General features: G+C 42.8%; 1 protein-coding gene across 3 annotated transcripts in view; it reads right to left on the reverse strand.

Moving 5' to 3' along the window:
• Positions 1–305: 305 nt before the first annotated feature.
• plekho1b (pleckstrin homology domain containing, family O member 1b) overlaps positions 306–18,218 on the reverse strand; it is a 23,630-nt gene continuing 5,717 nt past the window's right edge. The window contains exons 1-5 of one of the 3 annotated variants that reach the window (XM_040118684.1): positions 14,793–14,831; positions 10,319–10,459; positions 8,266–8,370; positions 6,921–7,019; positions 306–5,498 (exon numbers count right to left, since the gene is read on the reverse strand). In XM_040118684.1, coding sequence (XP_039974618.1) covers positions 4,788–5,474 — 687 coding nt within the window. In that variant the 5' untranslated portion in view covers positions 5,475–5,498; positions 6,921–7,019; positions 8,266–8,370; positions 10,319–10,459; positions 14,793–14,831 and the 3' untranslated portion in view covers positions 306–4,787. Of the gene's footprint in view, positions 5,499–6,920; positions 7,020–8,265; positions 8,371–10,318; positions 10,460–14,076; positions 14,154–14,792; positions 14,832–18,218 lie in introns of those variants that run through there. The other 2 variants (XM_040118683.1, XM_040118682.1) reach the window with 2 other exon arrangements.

The raw sequence follows: 18,218 nt of genomic DNA on the forward strand, positions 1-18,218 counted from the left end.
CCCTCAGTGTGAGGTTGAATGATTTGTCAATGCTGCGCGTTTAAAGGAACAGTTCAACATTTAGAGAAAGCCTCTTTGTCTTTCTGTCTGAGAGTTTAATGTTCATGTCTGTGTGCAGTACAGAGCTGGAGTCAGGCCACAGCTAGCTTAGCTTAGCATAAAGACTTGAAACAGGGGGAAACAGCTAGCTTAGCTTAGCATAAAGACTGGAAACAGGGGGAAACAGCTAGCTTAGCTTAGCATAAAGACTGGAAACAGGGGGGAAAAGCTAGCTTATTTTAGCATAAAGACTGGAAACAGGGGGAAACAGCTAGCTTAGCTTAGCATAAAGACTTGAAACAGGGGGAAACAGCTAGCCTGGCTCTGTCCAAAGGCGGCAACATGAATATAATTAACTCGTTTGATCTGGTTTGTTTCATCGGGACCAAAATGTAATCCGTTTGTGGTTTTAGTCCAGTATTTTTTCAGTGTCTCCATTTACGGCCCAGGTTGACGGTAGGTGAGCTCAGGTTTTGGTCTCTGCAGGTGTGATGGAACCAAACCTGACGACCTTCCTGTGACACTAAGAGTTCAGGCCCCGCAGCCTGTGGGGCAGCGCTGCTGGTTTTATCCAGCTGTTTGTGGTTTTTCTGGAGGACCATAGGCTCACTGATGATTTGTGTGTTTTCTGAATCCTTTATTTTCAGATGTATGATTTCTGTGCAAATTTCTGACATTGATGAGTCTGTGATGCCAAACAAAGTGGTTGAATCAGTAAAATCAAAGACTGAAGATGATTGTTTTTCTACCTTTGCATTGTCTTTGGCCTGACGTCCTTACTTTTTATTGCTACCACACTTCATCTACCAACACACACAGAACAGAAACCAGTTGAACTCCAGGAAGCTTTAACGGTACAAAAGTGTGTGGAGGGCGGGGTTTCTCAGTAAAACTTGGTGATTGTATTAAACTGCACAGGTGGTCAAGTCTCCAAATGTTCCAGTGCAAACGTCTGTCCGACCGCAAAACAAATAAGAAATCTGTCTTTAATTACAGGTGTTTTGTTTTCCACCAGAGATACAGCTCATTTCATCCAGATACACAAAGTGTTCTATTTTCACAATCAATCTTCATTTCGTGATTGTTCCTCACAACGGGATCAGGTCCTTTAGAAGCTGGATTCACCCACAAAAAGGAAAATATGTTAGGAAAGACAAAAATCAAACTACTCTTTACTTTGTAGTCAGGATTGTGAATTAACGGCTCATAGTTTGACTTGTTTTCTTTTAATTTTGACTAAAGTCCTGGTCACATCAGAAAGTGGAGCAGGGAAATAAATCAATTCGTCCATTAGGTCCTAGTTTGTTTCCATCAAACCGAATATGACTGATGTTTACCGTAGTTTGTTTGACTCGTTGTTTACTTGATTGTAAATTGTTCGCCTTGTTCTGATCTGTAGAGACACAGACTGAAGGCTGTGGTGTTATCTGTTTGGCCTTCAGGTTTCCTGAGGACGGTGGAGTTCATTGGGAGAATCAGTCTGGTTCTTGTCAAACATATAGACCTGAGTCTGAGTTTCCAGCTGTGACTGAAGGCTGCAGCCTCCAGTGTGTCTCAGACAACATTCACATTCACAAGACGCTGAGGTGGACTCACTGCAGGGACGGAAGAGGAAAGTGCACCCCGTTCTTCACACAGCGTTCATCGTAGGGGTCGACCGATATGGTGTTTCAGGGCCGATACCAATTATTAGTAATCGAGGAGACCGATAACCGATAATCGGAACCGATATACATTTCCAGTCAAAATGAAAATCTCGGTGTCAAAATTAAGAAAAACAAACTCCAACACAAAACTACTGCTACATTATGTCTGTGGACATCCGCCATGGTGTCCAGGTGTTTCTGTTATTTTTGCCAATCCCCCTTATATCAATGAAGGTAGGCCAAATAACAGACACACCTCTCTGTGTATTTAAGTACAGCTCAGCAGCACCACACAGTACAGCCTCTACAGTAGATTCAACGACTCCCTCAACTTTGATAAAAACTGAACATTAGAACCTTCATGAAGGACGATTTAATGCAGGACTGTTGGATCAGACTGAAATTAGTTTTACCTAGTGTTAGCTGGCTGTACCCGATAAACTGCCAACTGAGCGTAAATCGGTAATTATCGGTTGTTTGCAGAGGCTGCAAAGTGCCTGACCCAAATTTACTGGTTGCTTTCGGTGCAGTTTTCACCTGGGAAAAATACCTGCATATTCACCTGGTAGCATCAAAATGTCCCATAATAGTTTTATCTCAACCCAGCCGATGTTGTTGTCTTAATTACTGCGGCTAATTAACCGCTGTACATTTAAACTTACACTAGTTCTGCTCAGTCACTCTCACATCTCTCCTTCGTTTAGCGACTTTTCTCGCTAATCCCACAGTTGTTTACAGGCCGTTAAAATCTGCCAGTTAGCTCAGCTTAGCAGTTAGCGATGGCTTCTCTCTCTCCCTCTCACGCTCGCTCTCTCTTGCTCGATGTGTCTTTGATCAACAAATTAACTTGTTCATAAGATTTTAGTGTTTTGCAACTTCAGCAACATTCGAGTCTTAACGCTCGGGCATACCTTCAACACACAGCTCCGCTCGCTCACCTGAGCTGCTCCAGTCAGCGAACGTGTTTCTCTGTATCCGTTTGTGCCTGTAGCCTTCAGTTTTGATAGGCTATTACTCGTGATGTGTAACCGATCAGATAGTGCCGTGGTTGGGACGTTGCTCAAGACCACTGATGGTGACTATAGACCGAGAGATGGCTGCATCAGAAAGTAGTGCATTTTTTTAAAATTAATTTATTGTATCAGCAATCAGATACAAAAAAAAAAAAAAAATTCCGATAATCCTAAAAACGGTTAATATCAGATCTGATAATCGGCCAGGCTGATAATCGGTCGACCCCTAGTGCATAGCATCTGTTTAAACTCGTCTAGAACTCTTTACAGGTCAAAAAAAATCGTACCTGTCCTGACATGGATCTGTGAGTTTGTACACAAACTCAGTTTATACACAAACTGAAACGGACTCCGACCCCAAAAAAAACACCTAGAAAACCAGATTCAGAGAAAACTGTTTCATTTCACATCCCCAACTTTAAGAATATTACTAGCGTGGCTAAAGAGAGCCTGAGAGAGTAGCTCAAAGCCCGCTACTTTCACTCCTCCAAAACTGACCAAAACTCTACTAATCAGACTGTGTGGTGTGAACAGATCATGGTGGAAACTTTCCAGAGGTAAGTTGGGTTTTGTGGGGGTCTTAAGATTTGATCACTCTGATGATCACTGTTTATGGATTCCTGCTGATCACATATAGAGACACAAAACCCAATGATTCCCCGTCAATCTTGGAAACATGTCAGTCATCAAACATGCATGATGTATCTGTGATAAATGAGTCGAAACCAGCATTTACTTACCAGCTTTTTCCAGAGCTTTCGACCATACCTCACAGCCTTCTTTAGTGAGAGGATCTTGCTCATGTGTCCTAAACTAACAACTGTCAGATGATAATAGGTGGTTGTATATGGGGGAGATGGTAACTGGTGATGGGAATGTCTTCCATGATCTTCCTCCTGCCAACTCCAGTTGGGACTGGTTCTGATCTGACGTCCTCAAACTCAGCCCCAGACCAAAACCAGTCACAACATTGACTGGTTTTAAAGATATCAAGTCACCAAACGGGCGAAGAACTTGCAAATAAAGTTGAAACTCATTAGATTGGAAAAGGGATTTGAGAGGATTTGATAAAATGCTACTAAAGCCAACCAATTAATGACAACTGAGTAAACTTGTTTTCTTGAAGACGGCTGCAAGATAAGAGTCAAAAGCTCTGGAAAAAGCTAGTAAATGAACCTAAGGGTTAGAATAATTATTCACGTGTTTATTCCCAAAGTCAAAGACCCTAATGCACATTCCATTTCTGCTACTGAGTATCGTCAGATCAGCTGAATCTTTTTTATTTCATACAGATCATCCTCCGTGGTTTAAAAATAAGAAACCTGTCGGTCAGGTGCCAAAGTGCACCGAGAGGCAGGAAAACAAAAAGTTTATCCCAAAAATCATCCAGGCGGTAGGATAATCAGCATTAAGATCAGTCAAAATAAATGTGATGAGTCCGAACTTCTGCTCATGTACCGTCACATTCGGAGGAGTCCTCCACTTTTAAAGGATTCAACAAATCCTCCTCCATATGTACCCTGCATTCGTACCGTCAGCTGCTCCTACAGTCCAGTGCCCAGCTGCATTAAACTTCATCTTCCTTCCTTCATTTCCCTATAGACATGAATATTCCAAAGGAAACCATGGAGCAAAATAAAATGGATCCAGAGCAGTGGACAGAAATGAGGGAGATCAAGTATCCAAGGTTTTTCTTCATTTATAAACTCAGATTTTTATTCCCTTCCCTTAAAAAGACGTCAGGTAAGTTTCCTGTAAAGGTAATTCAAGTGTTTTCCGGTAGTTTTGTTTCTGAGGAAGTTCGTGCAACTGAAAAAAGGGGTTTTTGAGAGCCTGAGGATACTACAGAAGGGTGGGACTATAGCTAAATCTATGCTTTAACATTGTTTTTCTGAAGAAGTTTGATGTCCCTGGGCACCGAGCTGAATCAGTCAGCAGGACAGTCCTGGTTCCTCCCGACAGCTGAAAATTAAAACCTGAATTTTTCCAAATAATTTAAAAGTGGTTCGTCCAGTTCTCAGCAGCTTTGTCTGAAGTCCGGGACCAGACCTTAAACCGGCTCGTATCAGAATGAGTCAGTACCTCCATTTTACATCAGGCTCTTGCGGTCTGGTTTCAGTTTGGCGCTGTTGGAGGGGGTGATGGGGGAGGAGGGGTCCAGTCGTAGGTACAACACCCTCAGCTCCTTCACCTCCTCCAGCACCTCCCGGGCCTGACTCCAGGCCACCGCTGCCTCCTTCAGGAGTCTCTCAGCTTCGCCTTGCACTGCTTCAGCCGGCTCCTTCCTCTTCACCTTCCCCCACTCCCTGGCCTCCCCCTCAGCCTCCCCCCGCACCTCCGTCAGCAGCCGCTCCGTCTTCTCCAGCTTCTGTCTGATCAGCTCTTGCAGCTGGGTGATGGGCGTCGTGGTTCCGGTCGGCGTCGAGGCCAGTGAACGAGACATTGCTGCAGTCTTGTTCTTAGCAGCTTTGGTCTCTGAATGCGACAGGATCTCGTCCATGGAGGCACAGCGGTTTTTCTCTGCCGTCGTCAGACGTTTTCCAGGCTGAGGAGTTTGAGCGGAACCCGTCTGCTCCCACACCACCGCCACCTCACGAGGAAGGCTATGGGATTTCCCAGAAGCCTCCCCGGTTCTGGCAGAAAGGGCACCGTCAGTTTTGGACCTGGGACAATCTGGACCGAGGTGAGACTTGTCCAGGTTGACCCTAAAGTCATCGCAGCCGATAGCTCCCTGAGACGGAGCGTCTTCCTCCTGGATCAGATCTAGAGTCAGCATCCCGTCTGAGGAGGACGTGGAGGCCTGGACAGAAGAGAAGAGGCTGGTCAGTCCACTGATACAAAAAACCAAACCACTAAAAAAAACGTTCAGACATCTGTACTTTTATTCTGAGCAGTAACACTGAGGCTGGTGTTGTCTTGAACTTGTATGAAACCTGTATAGTTCAGTTTGTACAATCTGAAACCTGGAAATGTATTTCCTCCTCATAAACAGCAGTGACTATCTCAGTTGAAGTTCAACTTACTCATTCTGGAACTTCGGACTTTGGAGCGGGCCTGTTCTTGGCCATATCTCGTTTTCTATCCACCGCATATGCTACCATTAGGGCTGCAGCTAACAATTATATGATTGATCGTCTTCAAATGTCTTGTATTTTCTTTTCAACTAAAAGTGCAAATACCCAAAAATATTTAGTTTATGATTATATATGACAAAGCAATCCTCTCATTTGAGAGGCCGAAATCAGAGAATATTTGGCAAAGTTTCTATATTTGTGTCTGAAAAATTACTGATTGATAATTGATTATAAAAATAGTTGCATATTTTTGTCTGTCAGTCAACTAATTGATTAATCGACTAAGCATTCTAGCGCTAGTTACCATTGGGCTTTTTAATTCATTGTTTCTATATAAATTACAATTTTTATGTAGATGACACTCAGCTGTACTTGTCTGTGAAATGTGACGATTTAAATGTACTAAAAGTTTTCGTTGTAAAGCACTTTGTAATGTTTGTTGTGAAATATACGATATAAATAAATCTTTACTTATTTACTTACGATTGCATCATATGGTCCAAATGTTCAATTTGCTCAGTTGTCATGGAACCTTATAATAATCCGGAGCGACTCCAGGACTTCTCAACTGGGTTAATTTAAAAGGACCAGGTGGACTGTGTGATACGGTCCAAAGCTTCAGGAGTGAGTAAGTGGACCTTGAGTTGAGGTTGTTCTGTCAATTGTTGTTTGAACATCTACAGTTCTGTGGCAACTGAGCAAACTGTCCACAGATGAAGATGATTTACTCAAAAGCTCCAGGAGAAGCAAGTAAGTGAATGTCAAGTTGAGATTGTTTCGTCACTTTGAATTACGACAAGTTGTAACTCAGATTCAAGATATCACGGGTTAAGATGTTTCATTCCTCACAATTTCAAGGTATTATTTATCACAAGGCAGCTGTAAATAAGTCATTTGAAAGTCATAGCTTTTAATTTACAAGATAACTAGCAACTTTTACAGGTATCCTCAGTTATCATCCTGTCTGGTCAGTATGTATTCTGAAACTTCTGAAATTACCCAGGAATGATCCGTTTTAATGTTACTATGGTTTGACAAAATACACAATAACTTTGGACATTTCATGAGGAAAGGGCCTCCCACAGAGGAAGAGGAAGGAGATGTTGGAGGAGGAAGAGGTGATGATGAAAGAGGAGGATCATACGGACCACGGCCAGCAGGTGGCCTCTAGTCGGCAGTCTGCGGTTGTGAGGAATCTTCACTCGATCTCGAGTCAGATGGGACAGCTGAGAGTCTTCTACTGTCACCTGAAACATCAACACAAACGGCACTTCAGGTGAGATAAAAGGTGGTTTCACTTTTTATGCAGCAACAATATATTCCACCTGTGACCTGTACCAAGTGAGTTAAACATTAAAGGACCCAGGATCGACCCCTGAGTGAACTCCATCAGAACTGAACAAAGCTGCAGTTCCTCTGACGTCCACTAGATGCTGCTGTGCTCAAACTCTGTGTTGAAGTGATTGAGAAAAACCTCCAACTTCATTCTACAAATACAAAGTGGGGACAGTTTGACAAAATAATTCTAATTCAAAATCATTTCTCCAGAGCTTTAACTGCATCTCATGGTCTTCACCAGCCCATGAAGTTTGCTGAGTTCCTGTGGCGATTTACATCACGTTGTTTTAGCATGCTCTTAACATGGGTGGAAAACACCACGACATCAATATGACATGAATGTGGCACAGGTTCATGAGAGACTTTCTTTCAGCACGCAATACAAGTGTGTGTGTGTGTGTGTGAGAGAGAAACAGTATTGATCAGATTATTGATCAGCGTATTGACGGGTGGAAAAGGCGAAGGTTGTTGACTGAATGTTAATCAGCTGTTGTGTTGGCAGACAGCAGCTCGGACACACTTCCTGCTGCTGTAACTTACCGTCAGTGAAGACACTGAAATAAACATGACTAACACCACGGTTAAAGAAATCACTCTGAAATCATGCATGTAAACTAAAATATAACCGCAGGTCTTTAAAAAACAGGAAGTTTGTCAAGTTTGTCAGAAGCTGGAGCTGCAGCCGTGACACACAGATCAGTGGAGACTGAAAATAGTCCCAACAAATGCACCGTTTCCTCCTGTTTGTTTGATTTCAGCTGTTTTAGGAAAACTACTGGGACGTTTTTAAAAAAGAAACTACATATCTGTGGTGTGATTTTAAAGATTTACGTTTTCAGCAGGAACCAATGGGCTCAGAGCAAGGAGCCACAGACAGAGGAGGGAAGGTGAGGAGAGACGGACTAACACACTGCTGGTTTGAGTCTGTACGTGACGTTTGATGACAATCAGAAAAATGTAGAATAGCAGCAGACTGATCCTTTAAACACTCGGCCTGTCTGTGGGTGTTTGGTCAGTGGACCTGGTGTAACAGACTGAAGGAATCCACATAATAATAATATTATTATTATTATTATTATGATAACGATGATGATGATAATAATGATAATGATATGATGATGATAGTGAAGATGAAGTCTGTGTTAACTTCCGCACCTCATCCAGGATTCTGTTCTTGGCTCTAGTGATGGCAGCATTCAGGACGTTGATCCAGGACTCCTTCTCCTCCGGACTGACAGCCAGGAAGACCAGGTTCGGAGCCTACAACACACACAAAAACACAAGTGGTGTTAGTCAGTGCTTATGTGCTGTCTTGTATACTGTCATGTTTTGTATCGATATCAGGACGACAAATCAAGCTGAAGTGAGTTCTTAAGTAAAGTCAGCTACGACGCTGTTAGCTTCTAGCAATAGTTTAGCTTACCTTAGCTTGCTGCTTTGTTGCCACTTGTTAACTGCCAATAAGTAGTTTTTTTTTTGCCATCTTGATTATTTATTGTCGGCTAACTCAATTGTGACTTTGTTGTTAGCATGTTTAAGCTTGGTGTTAACTTTTTATTAGATTTTTTTAAATAGTTAGCTTCTTTTAGCATGTGGGTAGCATGTTTCTTTGTTGTTAGCATGTTTAAGCTTGGTGTTAACATTTTCTTTGCATTTAGGTAGTTTTAACTTTTAACCCTTCTTATTTGACCTTCCCTTAACCTAAAACAAGCTTTGTTGCTAACTTGTTTTTTAGATTGTTTATTCGTTGTTCACATTTTTAAGCTAATTCTTTTATAGTTGCTACCTTGTTTACTTGGCTTTAACTTGTTTCGTTGTTTCTTTGCGGTTTTTATGTTTTAGCAATCATAACTTATATTTAGTCTTTGTATTTAGCTTCTTTTATCGTGTTTAAGCTGGTTCTAAAGTTAGATTATTTCTTTACTGTAAGCATGTTTTAGCTTGTTCTTAACTTTCTACTAGATTGTCTCTGTGTAGTTAGCTTCTTTTAACATGCTCCTAGCTTTTTATTAGACAACTTCTTAGTTGTTAGTTTGTTTTAGCATGTAGTTGGATAGCTGTAACCTTAATTTAGCTAATTTAGGTTTTTAAGGTTTTTTATTTGTTGTTAGCATCTTTTTTTTTTTTTTCTTATACAGTTTTTTATGTTTCTTTACCTTGTACATTATTTTAACAAATATCAATCAACACTTACTGAGTTAGCATTAAATAACATCTCCTGGATCAGAATTTAATGGGAGCTGTGGTTGTTGTTGACTGCTAACACATTTTTTAAAATCTTTATTAAAATGTAATGTTTCTGTTGTTCATATTTTACTGTCTAATTCAACAATAGATCCTCACAGTGCCGCCCCCCCCCAGACCCACTGCAGTTTTCTGAGGCCTCAGTGGGGGTCACCAGATGGCTGCGTGCGTGCGTGCGTGCGTGCGTGCGTGCATGTGTGTGTGTGTGTGTGTGTGTGTGTGAGAGGACCCCTTAGAGATTTAGACCTTGGGAGTGAGGACAGTTAGTGAGGACACTGTGGTCGAGTGGAATAAACCTTCAAAGGGCTGATTGAGGTTTCAGACTCAGTTTAAGGTTTAGGATAGAATCAGGTTGAGTTTAGGAAATACATTATGTCAGTGATGGTCCACACAAGTACTGAAAGACAAACGTGTGTGTGTGTGTGTGTGTGTGTGTAACAGAAGCTGCCACCCAGTCTGCAGGACACCCGATCCCCTCCCCAGGGCATGCTGGGTATTTGAGGGTTGGCCTGCAGACATCGTGTGTGTTTGTGTGTGTGTTGCTGTTGCTGTTGGGGAAAGTGGTATAAAGCAGAAGCTCCACCTGTGTTTACCAACAGTCAGCTGCTGAGTTGGGTCACTGAAACTGGTTTGATATGCAAATGTTAGAGTCAGTTCAATTTTAGCAGAAACTCAACTCACTACAGTTTGTTCCAGTTTTATTTAATGAAACTGGTGTAAAAATGTTTCATTCGGTTTAGTGTCAGTCGTGGGTTTTTGAGATAACACAGTCGGGTTTTACAGGGTTTGTTGTTAACGATTCAAAACGCTGTGATTTAAAACCTGATTCAAGACAATATCATTCAGCTCAGACTCAATCTGATTCCTTTTTTTTTACTGTACAGCAACTAAAGGCATCTTAACAAAACTAAAACCTATATTTCCTCACAGGTAGACAGACAGGTGTATACTCAGACAGGTGTACCGTGTTCCCTGGCGTGCTGCAGCGCTGCAGCCTGAACTTGCTGTGGTTCTTTTTGCTGCGACTCTTGTTCTTCCGGATCTCCTCACAGCGTTCGTAGTCCGACAGGTCCAACACCTCGTCAGCCCGACCCAGCTCCTTCACCTGCACCGGACACACACAGGTAGCACAGGTACAAGGTCAGAGGTCAGCTCAGTAACAAGACAGGCGAGTCAGGTGTCCATCTAAACCTGAGAGTGAGGAGGCGGAGCGTCGAGCACCGCTTCATTCTCTGACGTATAGACAGATATCTCCCGTTACAGGGATTTATGTTCACCTGACCTGAGTGAGAAAGTCCCACCCACTCCAAGGTGACTTTGTCTAATCCTATGGATGCTGTCAATAAATATCCCTTTCTGAAAATATTCATGTTCCTGAGCTTTCTGTCCACACTAAAAAATATCTCATCTTAACTCAAGGTCGACTTACTAGCTTTTTCAAAGCTTTCAACTGCATTTCGTGTTCTTCATCTCTATTGTTGAACTGGACATTAACATTTGAACCTTTAAAAAAACCAGAAAAACACATTTTAACCATTCAACAGCTCCAGCTCCCTAAAACTCATGGGAGATGTAGTTGAAAACGATTTTTAAAAAAATTAATTATTAATGTTTTATACTTATGAAAGCGCAAATTCAACATTTACGTAAATTGTCTTGTCTTTCGACAAAGACGTGGAGGATTGTGAAATGCTATCGCCAGCTGCCAGGCTATCTAGCGCTACCTCAGGTAGGCTAATGACAACTCACTCGCATTCTTAAGATCAATAATCACTTAATAATCTGGGCGAGATCAGTCACACGCCGCATCGTGTGGCTGCCCTGTGTCCGGGGCTCCGACACACCCGGAGCTGGGAACGTTGTGGCTGGTCAGCGTGGAGGCCAACATCGTTATCGTGAACGGCACTAAGAGGATTTCACACAGGGTTGAAATATTCCTTCACCTTGAGGAGGGGCCTCCTCCCTGCTGCTGCGGGTTTTCTGTGAAAGTACCAAACTAAGACTCAAGTACAGTCAAATTCAGTAGAATAAGACTCTCCGTCTTCGATAGATTTAAATAGAAAAACAACATGCAACTCATTTTCACAGAGACACAGTCAGGTTCATCAGTGTCTGGAGGTTTCTGAGGGCTGAGACGGGGACTGGAACACAGATTCAAATGTTGCTACCGATAGAGACTGGTTCAGACCGGTTCGTCGGTCTTTCCTCGCGGTGAAAATCATCTGAAGATTCACTCATACTCAACACCGGCTACATCTGCAGTACTGTGATCCCTGACGGTGAAACCGCTTCGGTCCAGATCGAAGCTGGTTGGTGTTAGAACAGACAGAAGCCAGAGGCTGTAGCGTAGATCGGAACATTGTAGGCTGAAGACCGGTCAGGGGTTAGGCAAGGGGGGGTTATGATTACACTGTAAAACATCACGCAGGAATTTAGTGGAGTCAGTGAATCTCTGCTCAGGAAGTCCACATAAATCTGTAGAGTTCAGACTCCGGGGCTGCAGTCAGACACTGAGCTGTGACGGTTGAGGTTTGGGGCAGGGAGCTAGGGAAGACATTATGTCAACGAGTGTCCTCACAAAGATAGAGGTACAAGTCTGTCTGTCTGTCTGTCTGTCTGTCTGTCTGTCTGTCTGTCTGTGTGTGTGTGTGTGTGTGTGTGTGTGTGTGTGTGTGTGGGGCAGATACAGAAGGTTTGGTTTCATCTTCAGCTGTCTGCCTCCCTTCCTCCCTCTCCCTCCCTCTATACCCCACCCCCCCTCCCACCACGAGCCGGGTTCTGTTCAAGGTTTCTACCTGTTAAAGGGAGAGGTTTTCTTGCCACTGTCACCCAGTTCTTGCTCATTGGGGGAATGTTGGGTCTCTGTAAATCTAACTAGTCCCGGTCTAGACCTGCTCCACATGACGAGTGTCCTGAGGTGACCTCTGTCATGATTTGGCTGCTATATAAATAAAACTGAACTGAATTGAAAGCTCCGAGCTAAAATGTGTTCACACAACCATAGAAAGGTGGTTTCTGCAGGTAAACGTCAGCTCATTAATCTCCATGGAAACAACATCCATAATTAACCACCTTTAAACTGAGACTTCCTGGGAGAGAGGCCACGCCCACCACACACACACACACACACACACACACACAGTGAGGTCAGTCCTACCCTCAGGCTGTATTAACTACTCTTGCTGATGTCACTCTGCCTGCATCATCAGTCCTCTGATCAATAATCAATATTCAGAGTTCAGTCCCAGAGGAGCCTCTTACATAACGAGTCTGTACAGAAACACAGTTGAGCTGCAGTGACCTCTGACCTTTTACAATCGTCAGCACAAACATTTACTGTCGCAGTCAAACCGGTGCTGAAATAAATCGCAATTTCAGCTGCGGAGGAAGAATCAACAGTTTTATCCTGTAAACGGCCGGAAAAGAAACTTGATGCAAATAAATTCTCATTGAATGTGAGTAAAACCAGGTTAATGGTTTTTAGAAACAAAGGACGAAGTCATCATGCGGCTTCATTCGACCCTCAGCGTCTCCCCCGGAGTGAAATAAAGGTCGAATGAATGAATGTAATGCAGATGAAGTCCACGAGAAATCGAACGTTTGATCTGATGAAACTTCGCCTTCCTCAGATTTGAGTGTGTTTTTGAAAGAAATATCAGCTAAAACCCCAGAAGTACTTTGTGCTTTTTTTCAGACAGTCATCAGAGTTTCACCGCTGCCTCGCGAAGAAGGATTTTCATACAGAGAAGAGTCGGTTATCGTGCAGCGCGAAATTCATCACCAGGTTCTCCGATGTCAGAAGGTAACGAAAAGCTGAGATATGATCCGGTTACACGAGAGGCTGCGGAGCTTCACTTGTTTCTCAGATGCGATGTGGCTGTAGAGAGTTGCTGTTAATCCATTTTCACCGTATTGTATTTTATTTAATAATACAATGTAGGGATAAGTTATGTACTAGATAGACTGTGAGCACGGATGTTAAATGTTATGTGGACTTTGTGTCACTAAAGTGATGTAAATATATTGATGCGGAGTCCAGGAAGAGAAGCTGCAGCCGGTGGGGATCTAAAGACACTAACTGGCAGTTTGTTTAAGGTAAAAACTAAGAAAATTACATTGTAAATGATAAGACACTTAAAATGTTGCACCTCTCACTTATTTATCATCCTTTTCTTTACCGTGTAGACGTGTGAGGCAACAGCACTAATCTAAATCCACTGACGAGAGCAATGAGCATTATGAATAAGGTGAAGGAACATGCAGACTGTTTATCAGGTCGAGGAGAATAAATCCATAAAAACATTTGTGACTTTGGGCTGCGTTAATAAAAATGATTCGCTGGTTGAAAGGGAATCGATCCTCAACTCTTTTGGTAATCAATCATTTGTAAAAATGCCAAATATTTGATGGTTTCAGCTGCAGGAGTTTGAATCGTATACGGCGGGAAATGAAACACTTTCTGCCTTTGGACAGTTGGTCGGATTAAACCGTTTAAAGACGTCGCTTTGGGTGTTTTCCGCCTTTTGACGCTTCACAGACTAAACCATGAATCGATTACTGATCGGTTTATTTAAAACATGATCACATCACGTAGTAACACAGACACATGCAGACGGATGTACAGTATGTACACATCATCATGTGTGACACTGACGCTGCCTGAGGATTACTGAGACTTAACATGGTACACACACACACACACACACACACACAGTGGATTACCAGTCTCAGCAGACACAGGTTAAACTGCGTTTTCTGTTTCCCTGACAACAGGAAGTCTTCATGTTTCACACTGACCTGCCGTGCCACCTGTCAGTCATGTTTCTGAATCAATGTCACCTGTGGCTAAAGGTGCATTACGTCACTATGCAACACATACGGCATCTGACGTTGAAATGAGTGTAGAGTTGAACCCTCTTATCCTGTGTCCATCTCGTTAAAAGCAGAATAACGAGCGAAAACCGCTGACGTCTCCCTCGGACTGTTGGCAGTGGGCCGTAAACGCACCACTTGCGCAGTTACGTCTAAATTCAGTCCAGTTTTAACTGTCCTGTAGGGTGCGTCCGCTTCCTTTGACAGATGGCGTTGTCGAGAAGCCGATCACGGCACGTGCGAGACGACTAAAAATGGATGCACATTGTGCAACTTTGAACTTTCCATTCAACTTTCAAAAGAAGGGGGAAGAAAAGTCTGAATTTCACAGGCAAACGTTTTGTTTTCTGCTGATCAAGTCTCTTACACTGACGCAATCCACTCACCTGGATTTACAGCATTTTGTTAAACCAGATCCAAACAAATACAAAATACCGCTGTGACTACCACGTTGCCCCGGGGCCGACACCTGGGCTCAGGTGGAAACCGGCGGTTTCTGTTCATAACTGTCTGCCGGCATCGTGCGAACGCGGCGTTACGCCGACCCTCGTTCAGGGCGCGCTCACCTGAATCAAAACAGAACCTGATAGCAAAAATCGTCTGGCCCAGATCCCTATAATGGACCCAGGCCGGCGTCCTCTGGTCATTTCCAGTGTGGATTCAGCTTTTGCATCTGGACCCGGACCGGGCCTTGAAATGACTTGGTTACGACGGTAACACGGATCTGCCAGTTTTGACGGCGGACCCGGGCCAGAGCCGGCTGCGTTCCGAGTTTTCGAGGTTTTATGTTTTTGTTAAGGCGAGACCTCTGATTTTCCCACTTTCACTTTTAAACTCTGCTTCTCTGACACCATGTCGTATTTTGATGGCAGCGTTTACCAAACCAAAAAAACGGAATCCCACTGATAGAGACGTCCACAGATGTTGACAGCTGCGACAACAGAACCCGACGTGTACACGTGCGTCTGCGCCGACACCCCACCTGACAATTTCTCCCTCGGGGAGTACGCCGAGCTTGCTCTTGTAATTAAACCTGCTGCTTTCCGTAATCCCACTTCTGTCGATATAGAACCACGAAACTTTGCACTATCTGCGTATCCTCCTTTTTAAACTATACAGATCATCCCGCTACTCACTCCTACCTGATCTGTCAGCGCATTCGGTTGCATTCTTGTGTCTGTTTACCAGATATTATCTGCGCAAAAGTCAATGACTGTATTCTCTGTTTATCCACATCAGACGCACTTTTTTCCAACCTCTCAGGTTGATGAATTTATCTTGTGCTTTTGATGTTTTTATCTCTTGGCTGTATGATGCTGCTTCCTCCTTCCTTCCTTCCTCCCTGCCTCTCTATCTATCTAGTCAGCACTTTGGTCTTTTTCATGTACTTATTCCTCTGATCAGACACAGATTTCATTCACATCTATCAACATTTGTGACCTGATCAAAACCTTAAGGGGCCACACTGATCAATTATCAATAATGCATGATTTAAAAAACAAAAAAACAAGCAAAAAAAAAGCCGCAGTGGCAGCGTAGCTGCTTTGTGTATTTCTAGCTCTGCTCACATGAGGTTGGACTGTGAACTACATCTCCCATCATGCCTCAGTGCAAAGTGCTTCAGAGTCTCTGTGACCGCCACTAAATTGTCATCATCTTGAGATTCCCGATTGGGGGGGGGGGTTGCCGTGTGCCTTGGAGGCTTTCTGTTCATTACCATGGAAACCAAACCCCCACCTTCTGTCAATGCCCCTATTTAGGGAAAACACACACGTTTGTCTTTCTGTACTTGTGTGGACCCTCATTGACATGAAGCATTCCCAGGCTCCTAACACCCCCCCTAGCCTGAAGTAGTGAGGACCGGCCGAAACGTCCCCACAATGCAGAGATGTCCTCACTTCGATGGTTTGAAACTGAAATTGTTCCACACACCGAGCTGCGGTTTGAGGCTGCATCGGAAACAAAACCTCTTCAGCTTCTGCTTTAAGGAATTTTTTTTAGAATAGAATTCAACAGGCTGATGCAGGCTGGAGTCCCGCACAAGCCCGAAACACAGACCCCAAACCTGGTCTCTACCCGACTGGCGCTGCCAACTTTGAGACCTGAATCCAACCCGAGACTCGAGGCAGATTTTTTGTTAATCCCTCAGACGTGAGTTTGCTTTGGACCAATAGAAAGACTCCCTCGCTGATAAAAATAACTCATCCAGCAATAATATATAGTATAGTAGCACATCTACATCTATTAATTGATCCAAAGTATCTGAAAAATAAAAAAACAAGAGTAACTTATAGGTCACATGTTTAGTGGCAATACTACAAACTGCAGCCAGTTAGCAGCACCTGACACTGTAGCATCTTACGCTAATATTCAGATTATTTTCCCAGAACTAACCTGATGAATGTGGCGGAAAACATCTGAACCCACCAATTCAGAGTCCAAACCGATTTTTCACTACTTTTTGAGTCTTGATAGAAAAATCGACAGATCAGGAAAACGATTGGCTGACGAATCGATACTGAAAATAACTGAGTTGCAGCCACATCTGAAACCAAAAATATGATCCTGAGTCTGAGCTTTTAGAAATCATAGAACTCCTTATATAAAAGATAACCCAACAGATAAACCACATTTGTAGAGTTGAAACAATACGCCGCTTCATCGATTGGTCCATTGACGATTACAAAAAAATGAACTGCCAACAATTTTAGCCATTAATTCATTAAACAAAACTCTTCTAGCTTCTGGTTCCAGCTTCTGAAATATGAATCTTTTCATTTTTATTCCGTTTTCAGTTTCAGTAACCTGAACATCTCTGGGTATTGACAAAACAACACATCTGAACATGTCAGCTTGGACTCAATTTACAGTTGTCTTTTTTTTTCTTCTATTTTCCGTTATTAACTAAATAATCAATAAAGACCAAAATCAGCAGATTTATCAACAATTTAAATAATTCTTAGTTCCAAGCATTTTCAGTCAGACACTATTTCAGAATCAGAAATTCAACGTTTTTATTTTTCAATCTAAAAAAATTAATGGCAGACAAGTAAATTTAAAATAAAACAAACAAAAACTCTAAAGTAGAGATAAAGGTGTTCTGAGAAAATGAGTCAACTAATCAATCATTTAATTAAATGATCAAAAAACATAATAAACAACTAAAACTGCTGCTGACGCCTCGAGAGAGAGATGTCAGAAAACTTCAAGCTGCCGACTGTCAGAGGAAGTTTACTTCTGTCAAATCTAAAACAGATGTGGTCGCTCTGTGTGGTTCTGTTTCTGTGTGTGTGTGTTTCTCTAGTGTCACACAGGGTTTCTATTCCTGGTCGGGCAGGAAGTCGAGCTGCTGACATCAGAAGCTTCACACAAACCAAAACTTCACCACAGAAACAGAGTCTGAGCCTCGACTCACAACAAGGACGCTGAGGACTGAGAGACGAGTCCTAATGTGGTGGTGAAACAGTTTTCGTGGAGCTTCGATGGTCATGTGACAGCTGACGAAAGAACAGCGAGAAGACAGAGCGACAGTCACAGAGGAACTGAACGAATGAAAAACATCACTTCCCAAAAACATCGCTAAAACGCTTCGTCCTCCTGCAGCTGAGGTCGTTCAGCAGTTGATAAAGGTTCTAACAGGATGGTTTTTGGTTGGCAACCGTCGTGACAGGATGTTTTCTAGTTGATAAAGGTTCTAGAAGGATGGTTTTTGGTTGGTAAAGGTTCTAGAAGGATGGTTTTTGGTTGGTAAAGGTTCTAGAAGGATGCTCTGGTAACACAACCCGCTGACCACTAACATGAACTTACTTTCTGCCCCTCTGAGTCTTGAAATTTACTGGGGTAAAGACATGTGATTGCCGTTAGCGCTGATGCTGATCTGCCTTATTATTGCATCATTTTATAATAATATGAAGACTCTGTGACTTTAACACAGAGGTTTTCGAGGTCTGAAGCTGTGGACCCCTCCCCAGAGAGAATCAAATCAACATGAG

The sequence above is a fragment of the Xiphias gladius genome, chromosome 22, assembly GCF_016859285.1.
Source record: "Xiphias gladius isolate SHS-SW01 ecotype Sanya breed wild chromosome 22, ASM1685928v1, whole genome shotgun sequence".
In the NCBI taxonomy this organism is placed as follows: Eukaryota; Metazoa; Chordata; class Actinopteri; order Istiophoriformes; family Xiphiidae; genus Xiphias; species Xiphias gladius.